Below are 14574 nucleotides of genomic sequence, written 5' to 3'. Positions count from 1 at the left end.
TTTTAATTTTAAAAAGAGAAAGTTTTAGTAAAAAACAAATAAGAAAAAATAATTAAATATAAAGAAATAAAAAAAATTTAGAAAAACCTAGCACAGGACCACGTGTGGCAGTCCTCTGGATGTCCATGGTGCACTTGCGCGTCCAGAGGCATTGGATGGAATGGAGCGAAGATTTGAGGGTTGATATGAGGGGGCGTATCCTATGCACGTGGGCAAGAGCACGCCAGATTCGTCTGGATTTAAAAAAGGCACGCGCATTTTTCCATTTGAAACCGACCAATCACGTGATGACACGAGGTCATCTTCAACCTTGGGTCGTCGTTTTAGCCCTGGAACTTTTAGCTACGTTTGTTGAACCGTCACTACAACACCTGCGACTAGCCAAAATTGCATACAAGCACAGAAAATAAAATCTAAAACCATATTCATGATCACCTCATTCACGCGAACACACCTGTAGCAGTATCATGATCCAAATCCTTCTAAATTAGAAAATCCCCAAATTTAAAACATGAACCCTAATATGGCAGTCTACGGCAAACATGCATGAGAACACAATTAAACCTCCAGAAAAAATCAACACAACATCACGAACAATAATATGCAAGCAAATTTCAATATGGATGCGTGAATTGTCATACCCGAGTTCAAGTTATTAGTGACATACCGTGGCTTAGATGGAGATAATTCTGGGGGTGTTGATGTCGCGTGAGTATCCAAACAGCTTCAGAAACCTTCAAGGATTGTATTGCAACCTTTAGAATGCCTTGAAATTTCTCCAAACTCCAAAACCAAATTGGTGTTCTTGAGTGAAAACCTTGCTTCTTGAATAGGGTTTGATGCTTAGAATTTTTCGTGCCCAATGCATCTGGAAGGGTTATGGTTATATAGTAGACTGATTTAGGTTAACAAATTTGAACAAAATCTCCTTGAATCAATCTTTGCAAATTTGGTTGGAAATTGATTTTAAAAGTTTCTAAAATAGGTCAATTTCAATCTTTTTCCTCCCAATCTTCTTTCCACGAATTTGAATCAAGTATATTTCCTATTTGATGATTGGATATGATTGGAATGAAGAGCCAAATCAAATCTTTGATTTTTTGCTTGATTTATTTAAATTTAACCACTTTTAAATAAAATAAAAAAATTCATAATAAATCAAATAAATTCTATAAATTCGTGGCAATTGGATTTGAAGTCTTGTATAACCTGAGGATCAAGATTATATCTAAAAAACCTGGGCCCATTTGCAAGAAAATCCATTTTGAACCATATTTGTTTCACATTTTCCCTCCAAATTTGTCCAACTTTGACAAGGCATATCTCCCTTAATTTTTAAGATATGGAGAAGTTCTAGGACTTTTTGAAAAGCTCAAGATGTCCTCTACAAAACACTATGGAACCTTTTTCCCTTTTGGAGATTTTGTCTTTATGACATGGGCTTTGACAAAAAACTGCTTTTGGTTTACTTTCAAAAAGGACCTGTAATGTTTTGGCTCATATCTTCCAAATGAAGCATTTTTGGCCTTGGCATTAGAGAGACAAAGTTGTAGGGAATTCAATTTCATTCAAATTAGGATTTTTTTGAACCATGTGAAAGTTATGGCTGGTCAAAGTTCAGTTGACTTTCTCCTATAAAATCCTAATATAGAAACTATGAGCTTTGTTGATTTATGAACTTTTCTTGACGAATCGTGATCAACCCTTGATCAAATGATGAATTTTACTTCAAAATAAGGATATTGACCAAAAATCAAGAATTTTGACTGTAATTTGACCATGGTTGACTTTTAGGTCAAACTAGTCGACCGTTGACCATTTGAGCAGTTGAGAGAGCACTCTTGTGAATCAGAGTTTTAAACTTGGCATGGGGATACTTTGAAGCATATGAGGGGCCATGAAGTCCACTTGAGGTGTTAGAACCTGATTTTACTTTGAGAGAAGCAAAACCCTAGTTGTGGGTTAATTGCTTAGGAGAGAAGTAAGTGTGCCCAATTCTTGCATATTCTTGAGCAGTTGAAAGTCAGGTGAGTGAAAATATCTGAAAAATATTATGGGCAAATTTTGGGGTATGACATTCGTAAATATGCATAACAATCCTACGACATATGCAATGTCGGGTCTAGTACAATCAGTGGCGTACCTAAGACTGCCAATGATGCTCGCATATTCAATTTCTTTTACACTTTCACCAGTGTTCTTAAACAGTTTCACACTCGGATCATATGGTGTGCATGTAGGTTTACAATCAAAGTATTTATATTTCTTTAAGATCTTCTCAACATAGTGTGATTGATCCAAAGAAATTCCTTCTCAGATCTCGTGATCTTGATGTCAAGAATCACGTTTGCTTCTCCGAGATCTTTCATAACAAATTTGTTGCACAACAATGATTTCATATCATTAATGGTCTAAATGTTTGATCTAAATATGAGTAAATCTTCTACACAGAGACATATGATAGTGTAGATGAGATTCTCAGATTTGTAATAAACACATTTGTCATTTTCATTCACTTTATACCCATTCAATATCATTAAGTTATCAAAAAATTTATGCCATTGTTTAGGAGCTTCTTTTAATCCATACAAAGACTTGTCTAACTTACTGACCTTGTTTTCTTGTCCTTGTATAAAAAACCTACCGATTGTTCCATATAGATTTCTTCTTCTAATTCACCATTTAAAAAAGCTGTTTTAACATCCATTTGATGTACTATTAAGTTATAAATAACAACTATCGAAATAAGTACCCTAATAGATGTTATCCTGGTGATTTGAGAGAAGGTGTCAAAGAAATCTTTTTTTCTCTTTTTCTAAAACCTTTAGCTACAAGGAGAGCCTTGTATTTATCAATAGTTCCATCAGTTTTTAGTTTCTTTTTCAAAAACCATTTACAATCGATTGGTTTGCAACATGGAGGAAATACTACTAAGTGCTAGGTCTTGATAGATTCTTGAGATTCTATCGCATCATTAATAGTTTCTTGCCATAGATCTGCATCAAGAGATGACAAGGCTACTTGAAGATTTGTTAGATCTTCTTCTACATTATAAGCCGCATAATCAGGCCCATAATCTTTAGAAACTCTTACTCTTTTACTTCTTTGAATTTCTGTTTCTACATTGTCGTTGTTTTTTGTGCTTCTTATCATAGGAATGTTACTCGATTAAATGCCCCCACTATTTCTTGATTTGAAGGGAAATTTTTTCTTCATAGAAATCAACATCATTTGATTTATGGTCAATTTTGCATTTAGGTCATAAAACCTATATATCTTATTGTTTGCTGCATACCCAATGAATACAAATTCATATGCTCTACTAGCGAGTTTAACTCGTTTCGGATCCAAAATTTTGACATAAGCCAAACATCCCCAAGTTCTTAAATAAGACAATTTGGTTGTCTTTTCTTTAATATCTCATATAGAGAGATATTACTCTTTGACATGGAAACTCTATTCAAGACATAGAAAATAGTCAATAAAATCTCTCCCCACTAGTGAGATGCAGCACCATAATTCATCATTATTGCAACAACAAGTTCAGTGAGAGTTCTATTCTTTCTTTCTGCTTTACCATTCATCTCAGGAGAATATGGAGCAGTCGTTTCATGTACAATTCCATGTTGTTTATAAAAATCATTAAATAACCCAAATTCATATTCAGTTCCCCTATCATTATGAAGTCTCTTAATCTCTTCACTAAATTATTCTCAATTTCAGTTACATACATCTTTAACATGTCAAACACTTCAATTTTATTCTTCATTAATATACATAAGTATAATCATAAAAATCATCAATAAAAGTGATAAAATAACATTTAGTATTTATAGTTAATGTTCCATCTAATTCACATATATCAGAATGTATAAGATCTAGGGGATCTTATTCTTTAGTAATTAATTTATGCGAAGTCTTAATTATTTTAGCTTGACTATATGATTCATATTTATTTGAATCATTGACATTTAACTTAGGGATTAAGCCTAAGTTGCTTGCATTTGAGATAATTCACTTATTACGTGACAAAGTCTAGCATGCCAAATATTAAAATCACACACAGTAAACAAAAGGAGAAAATTTATTCAAATCAACATTCAACTTAAACATGCCATTAGTGGCGTATCCTTTCTCAATAAAAATACCATTCTTAGTGATTGTGTACAAATCTTCCCCTATAGTCTAACTAAACCCTGTCTTATTTAAAAGAAAACCAGAAACAAGATTCTTCCCGATTTCAGGAACGTGCATGACATCCTTCAAGATTAAAGTCTTTCCTGAGGTGAATTTCAGCTCAATATCTCCGATTCCAGCAACATTAATGGTGTGGGCATCTCCCAATAACACTTTATTATCTTCTGCATTCATGTATGTCTTGAACATAGCACGATTGTAATAGACATGACGAGAGGTGCGAATGTCTATCCACCAACCATTACTTCCACCAAGCATGTTGACTTCAATGATCATAACAATGAATTGCTCATCGGTCAGGTTAACTAGTACATTAGAGCCAACATCAGGTTTAGACATGCTCTTACATCTCTTAGCCATACGACCCGGCTTTCCACAGTTGTAACAGATGAACGCCGAAGCGTCATTTCTTTGAGGTAGTGGTTGTTGCTAAGCAATCAGAGTAAATGGGGTCCTAGAGGGATTCTCATTCTTAATTCGGTTCACAACCTTGCGGTTTTGATTCTTTAATGGTTCGCCCGTATTTTTTAAACCGCGCCAAATCTCGTTTTGTAGTTTGAAATAACTAAGACTTCATCTTTCAGATCTTGTCTCCTTGATTCCTCTTCAATTTGGAGGCGAGTAATCAGACTCTCAATTGAAAACTATTTTGTTCTGTGGCAAAGCACATTTTTGAAGTCTCTCCAACCAGGGGGCAGTTTGTCAATGATGACAACAATCTGAAATTGTTCATTTAGGGGCATACCTTCTGTAATGATCTCATGAGCAATTTTCTGAATTTTGTGGCTTTGAGCTTCCATAGATCTTTCATCCACCATCTTATAGTTCAAGTAGCGGCTGACAACATATATCTTTGCACATGCTTTAGTATCGTATTTCTTCTGGAAAGCTTCGTGTAACATCCTATTTTTATTAGATATTTATTTAATTATAATTATTTGATGTTTGTGTGTTTTATTTAATTATTGTTTGAGTAATAATTATTTAATTATGTGCTAATAAGTTAATTTAGCTAATTAGTAATTGGTAGAAATATAGTAAATTAGCTAATGGGCCTAAATGAATTAGAAAGGATAGTTGGATGGGTTAAGCCCAATAACAATTAAGAGCTAATAGAAAATTTGTGAGATAACCTAGATTTAGAAAAGAGAAAAGATAGAAAGAAGAGAAAGAGGCAAGAGAAGAATAAAGAGGGGATTTGTAGATTTTCATCAAGAGGGTGGATTTGAACTAGAGGTAAGGGTTAGAATCCAAGTTCTTATAGACTATATGATTGGGTAATGTGTTGGTTGTGTGAATGTCTTCATCTTTGCAATTTTATGAAAACCTATAAATGTAGGACTTATGCTAATTTCTATGGATTTGTATGATTAAACATGATTTTGATGATGAATGTTGTTTAGTAATGATGAATACTAGTTGTATTTGCTGGTTATTGATGTGTGGAAGTGATTTTGAGTTGTGGGATGTGATTTTCGCAGTTTTGAGTTTGCTGGTTTTTTTCTGCAAAATCGTATGTCCGCTAAGCGGCCCCTGGCCCGCTAAGCGGATGTTGTTTGTTTTTGAAAAAAAAAGTGAAGGCTCGCTAAGCGGACCTAGCCCGCTAAGCGGACCTGCGAAAATGTTAGCTACTGTTTTTAGCCGCTTCAAGCGAGGTTATTGGTGCGCTTGATGCCCTCTAAGCGGACTTTACTGTATGAAACTTTTTCCAAACTTTGAAATGTTGTATCTTTTGATTTATAACTCCTTTTTATGCAACGTTTGAAGCATTAAGAAGCTATTGTGATGTTCTATATGATAGGATAGGATTGATTAGCACTTGATTGATTAATTATGGTGTTGTTATGTGAAATAACATGTAATTGTCTTTATGTGTGTTATGTTTTGGTATGTGGCGAATAACAGTTATTAACATGATATATGGAGATATATTCATGATGTTGTGATTGGACACATGATGGTTGTTGTGCTTTGTTATAATTGTTATTTGGTATGAGAATCTTGTACAATTGGCAGATAATTCAATGTGTGAATTATTGTGGTATGCGGTATGTTAAGATTTGTTTGGATAATCTTAATGGCATATGTGTTGGGATGATTGTACATGCATTCATAGTTGGCTTTGAAATATAGGCGGTGAAACTTGGGTTCACATGGTTGACTTTGATCCTTGATTGGAAATAGAGGTGGTGAAACTTTGGGTTCATAATTGTGGCTTTGATCTTGTCTGGATCGGAAGCGTGGCTTGGATTCGAGATAATGAATCGGAAAGCGGTGAAACATTGGATTCCCATGGTACTGTCATACCCCAAAATTTGCCTTCATATAATCACAAATGTCATTTATTTCGATTAGATGACGTGGCGCATTTGATAAGAATGTAAGGTTTGCAAATGTGGGGTCCCAGGTTCAAATCCCACTTCTAGCTTTTCTCCCTTAATTTGTTTTTTATTTTAGTTGTAATTTTATTTTCATTTTATATTTAAAAATCACAAAAAATAATTTTGTAATCAATTAATTTTTAATTTTCGTAATATTTAATTAAGCATTTAAAAAATATTTATTTTTTCACTTTTCTTCATTTTTTATGCTTTTATAGTCACAAAAAATTCAAAAAAAATTAATTAAAGTAATAGTTGTTCCTTAACTTTTGGTCCAAGTCAATTATTATTAAAACTTATTTGATTTGATTCTCTCTATTTTTAGATAAAATCAAAACAAATAATTTGATTATGTTAATAGTCTAAATGCTAATTTATTTTTTTCCATTTTTAATTTAACCTAATTCTTCATTATAAATAGAGATTTTTTCTAAACATTAGGGGAGGCCACTTTCTAACAACTAACCCTTATTTTCACACGCACACACAAAAACTTTTTTCAACTTTTCTTTTACTGACAATTCACCTATATTATACATACACTCAGAAGAAGTCCACCTTTCATCTAACAATTACGCATGGCTATTCACACGACGCAATCGTTCTTTCATATCCATGTACCAAGGTTTCTCCTGCAAAATAAAAAAAAGAAGAACAAAAAGCATTGGATCTTCAACAACAACTCAAAACAAAAAAAAATGAATGAAATCAGAGTAGAAGGAGGTTTGATCTCCTTCGTTAATCGCACCACTGCACCATCGGTTCAACATCAGACGAACTACCCCCCTCTTCCGATACCGTCGATCCAAGAGCGGTCAACATCCACCGTCCAGACCCACCTCCACCCGTATCTTTCCGACGCGCCGTCATCGATTCCGTGGGGTATAGCTTCTTTATCTTCATTTAGTTTAATATGTGTTTTGATTTTTTTGTTTTTTTGTTTGAGATGAGTGAGGAGAAGAAACACAGGTAGAGAGGAGAGTGACACGAGGAAGAAGAAAGAAGATTATATGGTTCCCAAAGTATTCTCTCTTTATCAAGTAATATCCCTATTGTTTTATTTTATTTTTTAAGGGTCATGCTAACATGTGCCCTTAGGGCACATGTTAAGGATGTTATAATTAGAAAAAATAAAATGTAATTAAATGCAATAAAGTCAAATTTAAAATTTCGATCCATTGAATGCACGCGTTCCTATAAAATATTTCTATAAATATCTCATTAACTTGTGCCCTTAGGGCACATGTTAGCTTTTCCCATTTTTTAATTGTAGTTGCCACGTGTCAAGTAGCGAGTGGCTACTTCAATTGGTAGAAAAGTCAAAAATCTCAAGCTGTAAGTTTGGAGATGATAGCTACGACTAAACTTCTTTTTTTTCTCTTCATGAATTAATTATTGTATATTTTTGATATTAGTTTTTTATTTTCAATTTTATTACTATACTAGTTTTAGGATAATGAATAAAGATGATATATTAAAAAAAAATACCAAAGACATATAAAGTTATAAAAAATTACAAAATCCATCAATGCAGTAGGGTTTGTCCAATCCCATTGGCCTTTTGGCCAAAGTATTAGGGTTTAATTTATTATTCGTTTCGACTAAATATATTGGTCGCAATGGGTAATAATCGATCATTTAATTATTTAATTCTTTAATTAAATATTAATTAAAATAACATTTATTTTGCTAAATGGTTTTAACCATCTTATTGGTTACGATGATTAGCATATTTCCCTTTATCAAATTCATTATTATTTGTAATCGAACCTATTGATTATGAGGGATAATGATAAAATTAATAATTATTCAAGATACATCAATTTGCTAACGGTGATAATCGAATCGATCGATTAGAATAATTAGCAATGCTTTTACTAATCTTTTAACTATGGTGATCGAATCTATTGATCATTGCGGTTAATAGTACAAATTAAAATCAGGGTTGTACGCCCAAAACATTCAAAACAATAAACCACGATACTACGGATTTTCATCCTCTTCAATCAGGCAACTCAAAATGCCTCTCAAATCAAATTCAAAACTACGATAGGCCATTCAAAAAGCCTTCAAACCATTCAAACACCTCCATAACAAATTCAAAGGCGTACAACCCTGTCCCCGAACTACGTTGACTCTGATTCTCCATAAGGAGATACGTAGGCACTTGGCAACAAGGCGAGTCCCCTTCCTTCTAAATCTCATTTTTCCCGATTTATTTCCCTTAATTATTTAACCCTCGAAAGCATAAACCTTACCTTAATACTCTTAGCCATAAAATTGTTGACCTTAGATTCAAAGCCATAGGAAAGGGTTGAGGGTGCCTAACACCTTCCCTCGACCTGAATATAGTATCTTACCCTGATCTCTATACTGCGTAGGGTTTCCTATTCGCCCTTCAGAATAGGTGGCGACTCTCTAAGTTATAATTTTTAGGCAGGTTGCTACAGGTACCACATGCATCGAGTCACATTGTTACATCCGAGTCACATTGTGTGATATGTAAATGTTTTGTATTCATGTGATTGTTTTGTGTGATGATTGATATATGATATATGAATCGCTTATTTTATGAAGAGTGGTGAATTGATGAATGCATTGCTTGTTTATGTGTTGCATTTCCCATTATTATGTTTTCTATAATAATTTGAATTCTCACCGTTCTGTTTGAATGTTTCTCTTTGTTGGTAACATGCAGGTTTAGACACTTAGTAGCTTGTTCGTGGTTAGCCGGAAAGCTTCCGAGTGTGTATTGATTAGGTAGCGAGTCATATGCTCTGGTCATGTAACACTTGGGGGGATTTTTGTATTGACTTATGCTTATGTTTTGAACCTTGCTATCTTTATATTTGTTGAATATTTTGGATGTATATGTTAACATTTGAATATGTTGTTTAAAGGCCTTGTAGCCTAAATTTGTAAGTTCAAGTAGCATGGATATTAATGTTATTTTGAATTGGTAGATGAATATGGTATGGGACATAATCATTGAAATTATGTGATAGCAATTCTTTTGTTTTCTGCAAGCGTTTATGCATAATGTATGGAAGCATGAGATTTACATCATTGTGTTACAATATGATCTTTGCATATTATGAATGTTTATATGTTGTTTGGGATTTTCATTTTGTGGAAATCAACATGTAGCCCCCTTTTTCCTTTATGCACGCTTACTCTATGAATTGTATGATATAATTTGAGGTTAGAAAATGGGTGTTACATTAGTGGTATCAGAGCATGGTCGACCAGTTGGTCAAAGTCTTTAATGTCTTTATTCCCGTTTTATTAGATTTGTGTATCTGACATGATCGATACTGTTTTGTCTGTTTTGGTTGTTGGTTGTCAGAGGACGATGGTTGCTGGAAGGAACGATGATGCTATTGCTGATGTATCGAGGATGCTGGTTAGATCTCTTGGTCAGATTCCTCAAGCTAATGCTGGAAATCGGAATGGTGATGATGATAAGTATCGTGCTTTGGGGTTAGAAAAGGGGTGTTACACTTCCCATACTCGTTTAGCAGTCTTGTAATTACTGTAATAATCATACATGTCATCACCAAGGGTGTTCAGAATGTGATTTTTACACAAGTAGTCATTCTCTTGCCATAGGGCGATCTCTTTGCTGAGTTGTAACTTATCTGCTGCTACTTTAGATTTTTCAACAAATTCTAATTCAGTTGTTTTAACAACTCCATCTGAATCCACCGTTTTGCTTCCATTAGTTTGTTCAATTGATCCAAAAGGAACAACAGGGATCTCATTAGTCTGAACGTGGGCAACCTTCTTTAAAGTTAAGAAAATTTTCATCTTAGCTTGACATCGTTTGAAGTGAGAACCCTCAAACTTAAATGGTTTGTCAGAGACAGTAGCGACCGTAGTAGTTCCGATAATTTCCTTAGTAGCCATGGCAGTTAAGAAAACGTCTTAAAATTGTTGTTTCTGGTTTTGAAAAATAAATTTTGCCATTGAGAAAATTTGTCGGGACGAGCCGCGTACTAGGTCGCTTTCTTTAAGACGTTTCTCTGTACTGCCAATAATTATGCAAAGTAGTCGAGTTTCGATGATGTCTCCAGGATAAAACAACCCGTACAAAATAGTTACGATTATTACTTTCACGGTAATAAATCGTTCAAGAGATACATCTTCAGATGGTGTTTAAACCACTCCCAGTATTTGGAATTAATTCAGTCTAAGGAAAAAAAAATATTTTTAGATGAAGAGAGATAGAGAGGAAAAAAAAATACTTCAGCTGGCCGGTTGAACGACACGCGCGTGTCAAGATTACTCGGTGACGTGTCCTCACTCCGAGTTACATAATTGGGTACCTCTTGGGGCCAAACCCATTAGGCCAAGTTAGAATATATATACTAATATTTGTGTTCTCTCCTATGTGAGACTAAAATGAATTCTTTCAAATTCACTTTCAGATTAATTCTTCCTTGTAGTCATGTATTGTCCAATTAATGTCAATACCACGTTTCAATTCCCCCTCTAAGTTGTCATCGTACCAAAATTTCCAACATATCATAAATATAACAATTCATAAAAGTTTCAACTTAATAATAAAACAAAAATATAGTAAATTATCATAGTAAAGTGTCATACTAGAGAGCAGATAATAAAATATAAAATACCATAAATAAGAAAAAAAATTAAATTAAGGCCTTTACATTTCTCTATTTCAATAAAACAACAAAAAACACTTATACCAATGACACAACAAAAGAAGTGAAAAAAACTGTCCCACAACTAATAGTAAATCGGCTTCTTTGCATTTCAAGTTTCAACATTTCAAAATTATTTTATTACAAATTAACAGTTCACAAGTTAAGCATCATGCCAAATTGTCATGCTTTCTTTTCTTACAAATTCCATCAGTCAGTTTTTTTTTACAACCCTTTATCTTGTAAACATTCAAGTGACATATCAAGTTTCAACAGATGGTAACAAGATACGCAATCGAATCTCAGGAGAGAATAAACTATTTATTTGACAAGTATTGGTTGGTAATTAAAGTTCACTAGTAAATTTTGGGAGTTTTCATTATCCTGCAAAGTTGCAAGTGTTTTTAGTTAAGAAGACATGATTTTTTAACTTTTTAAAATCTCAATACAACTTTGTGCTTGAAACAACCAATAAACTCCGATATTCTATATTCAAGCAAAGGAAAACCACAAACTGATTACGCAGAAGATTAATTTTTTTTGAGAAGACTCAAAGAAACTTGCAAACTAATAATAAAATAAAATATAAATTAATCATAATGGAAACAAGTGTGACTGGATCATAGTTTCAGCACACTCAACAGCATGGTTTAAATAACATGTCTGTCTGTACCAAAATATTATCAAACCTTACAAGTATTAGATAATGCTACTAAACAGAAAAACAAACATCAAAATCATAGTTGAGAAAAAACAAAATAAAAACTAAATAGTCTTAACTAAAATGCCTTCCATGGTACTCTTAAGTCCCTTTAGATGGTCTTCCAAAACATCTATTTCTACCTCTTGGTTATTCTCATCAATCAAATTTGTAATCACAGCAATCGTAGATTCGATGATCTCAATTTCTTGACAGGAGAGCTTTAGATTAATATCCTTTTTCTCTAAAGCTTTTCTCATTTTGTAAATGTAGTCATCCAATGCATTCATGGTTGTGGCCTTCCTTAGGAATTTCTTGTCTTCATTTTGGTAATTCTCAGCTTCTTGAATTAGTTTTTTAATTTCCTCACTTGACAATCTATCTCTGTGATTGGTTATTGTAATCATGCTCGAAACTCCAGAAACATTATTATTAGCTGAAACAGTCAAAATACCATTTTCATCAATAGTAAAACAAACATTTGAGAGATGGCTGCCGCGAGGACCTGGGGGAATGCCAGAAAGAGTAAAAGAACCAAGCAAATTGTTGTCACTGGCTCTTGTTCTCTCACCCTCATAAACCTTAATCGAGTCCTTGGTTTGGTTATCTGTAGGTGAAGAATATGACACTGTCTTCTTGACAGGAATGCAAGTGTTCTTAGGAATCACCACATGCATAATATCTCCTTTTGTTAACCTGCCAAGAGACAAAGGTGTAACATCCTGCAGCACCAATTTTGGAACATTCTTAACGTCTTTGCTCAACAATGCAGCCTGAACAGCTGCCCCATAAGCTACCGCCTCATCAGGATTTATGCTCATGCACAACTCCTTTCCGTTAAAAAAGTCTTGTAGTAGCTGTTGTACTTTAGGAATTCTAGATGATCCACCAACAAGAACAACATCATCTATCCTGCTCTTGTCCATCTTAGCATCCATTAGACAACTTTCAACAATCTTCATACACTCATTAAAAAGGTCCATATTCATTTCCTCAAACTTGGCTCTATTGATTGAAGAACAAAAGTCAATGCCTTGGAATAAAGAATCTACTTCAATAGAGGCGGTAACAAGGAAAGAAAGTGATCTTTTTGCCCTCTCACAAGCAGTTCTCAACCTCCTCATGGCTTTTGGATTCCCACTAATATCGACTTTGTTCTTCCTCTTGATCTCTTGTACAAAGTAGTTCATCATTCTATTATCAAAGTCTTCTCCACCAAGGTGAGTGTTTCCAGCAGTTGCCCTAACTTTGAAGGCATTACCCTTAATGGTTAGTAAAGACACATCAAAAGTGCCGCCACCAAGATCAAACACTAAAATTTTCCGTTCTCCAATGCAACCAGTTCTCTTGTCAAGGCCATATGCAATTGCTGCGGCAGTGGGTTCATTCATTACCCTCATAATATTGAGGCCAGCAATAACACCGGCATCAATAGTTGCTTTTCTTTGAGAATCATTAAAATAAGCTGGCACAGTAACAACTGCATTCTTAACCGGTGATTCTAAATATTTCTCAGCAATTTCTCGCATCTTCGTGAGTACCATAGATGATACTTCTTCAGCATAGAGTTGCTTCTCTTGATCTTTGTACTTAACTGTAATCATGGGTCGGTCGTCAACACCAGCAACGACTTTGAATGGCCATAAAAGTATGTCATCTTGAACAATAGGATCACTAAACTTCCTACCAATTAACCTCTTAGCATCTGAAAAAAAAATAAAGAACAAAGTGTAATTGATCGGTTGGTACCTGAACGTAATGAAAATTCTAAATAGAGCCATGAACTCGGTTATAAATAATGTGTAATTAGGTTTTGGAATTTTAAAGGAGTAAAAGAATAGAGATTACCAAAGACGGTGTTTAGAGGGTTGGCAGAAGCTTGATTCTTAGCAGCTTCACCGATCAGTCTTTGATTTTCTGTGAAAGCAACAAAAGAAGGAGTAGTTCTATTGCCTTGATCATTGTGAATGATCTCAACTCGATGATGTTCTTCCTGCCATACTGCAACACATGAATAAGTTGTGCCAAGGTCTATTCCCACGACACAACATCCTTCATGTTTTCTTTTCATATTAGAGATAGTGCCCCTGTGCCACTCGTTAGCATTTCCCATAGTAATATTAGGGTTTCTTATATCAAGAGAATAGTTTTAGGGATTTTTTAAAAGCAAAATAATCTAAGAGTAAATTACTAAGATATATATATATATATATATATATGAGGATGAATATTCTTATTCTAACAAAGACTTACTCTCATTAATTCTTGTCAATCTAATGGCTAAAATTAAGGAATCTTAATAACTTACTTTTCGAGTATATATATATATATATATATATATATATATATATATATATATATATATATATATATATATATATATTTTCTTTCTAAAATAAAAATCAACTATACAATGTATCTTTTAAATACAAATCAACTATTAGTCCATTACAAATGAAGGGATATAAACACCCTATAATATCCTTATGTTAATTTAAAAACACATACTAAAAAGGATAAAACAGTAATCAATTAAACATGAATTCGTGGCTTACATTTGCATTACAAAGTTACCAAAAAATTAATTTCAAATAACCACTACAAAAGAATAACTCATTTACCTTTTTAAGCA

The 14574-nt window shown here is 33.7% G+C and overlaps 1 protein-coding gene across 1 annotated transcript; it reads right to left on the bottom strand.

Moving 5' to 3' along the window:
• Nucleotides 1–12007: 12007 nt before the first annotated feature.
• Nucleotides 12008–14013, bottom strand: LOC131595316 (heat shock cognate 70 kDa protein-like). Its single transcript, XM_058867637.1, has 2 exons — nucleotides 13791–14013; nucleotides 12008–13647 (listed from the first exon to the last, which is right to left on the bottom strand). The coding sequence occupies exons 1-2, from the start codon at nucleotides 14011–14013 to the stop codon at nucleotides 12008–12010; spliced, it is 1863 nt and encodes a 620-aa protein (XP_058723620.1).
• Nucleotides 14014–14574: the final 561 nt, after the last annotated feature.

Source organism: Vicia villosa, linkage group LG4 (genome assembly GCF_029867415.1).
Source record: "Vicia villosa cultivar HV-30 ecotype Madison, WI linkage group LG4, Vvil1.0, whole genome shotgun sequence".
In the NCBI taxonomy this organism is placed as follows: domain Eukaryota; kingdom Viridiplantae; phylum Streptophyta; class Magnoliopsida; order Fabales; family Fabaceae; genus Vicia; species Vicia villosa.
The sequence above is the reverse complement of the archived record's forward strand: the minus strand, read 5'-3'. Positions and strand labels throughout refer to the sequence as shown.

Excerpts from the sequence above, each read along its gene's own strand:
- LOC131595316 (XM_058867637.1), bottom strand. The coding sequence starts at position 14,013 with ATGAAAAGAAAACATGAAGGATGTTGTGTCGTGGGAATAGACCTTGGC. Across the intron at positions 13,648-13,790 it reads CCCTCTAAACACCGTCTTTG|ATGCTAAGAGGTTAATTGGT; the intron begins GTAATCTCTATT and ends TTTTTTTTTCAG.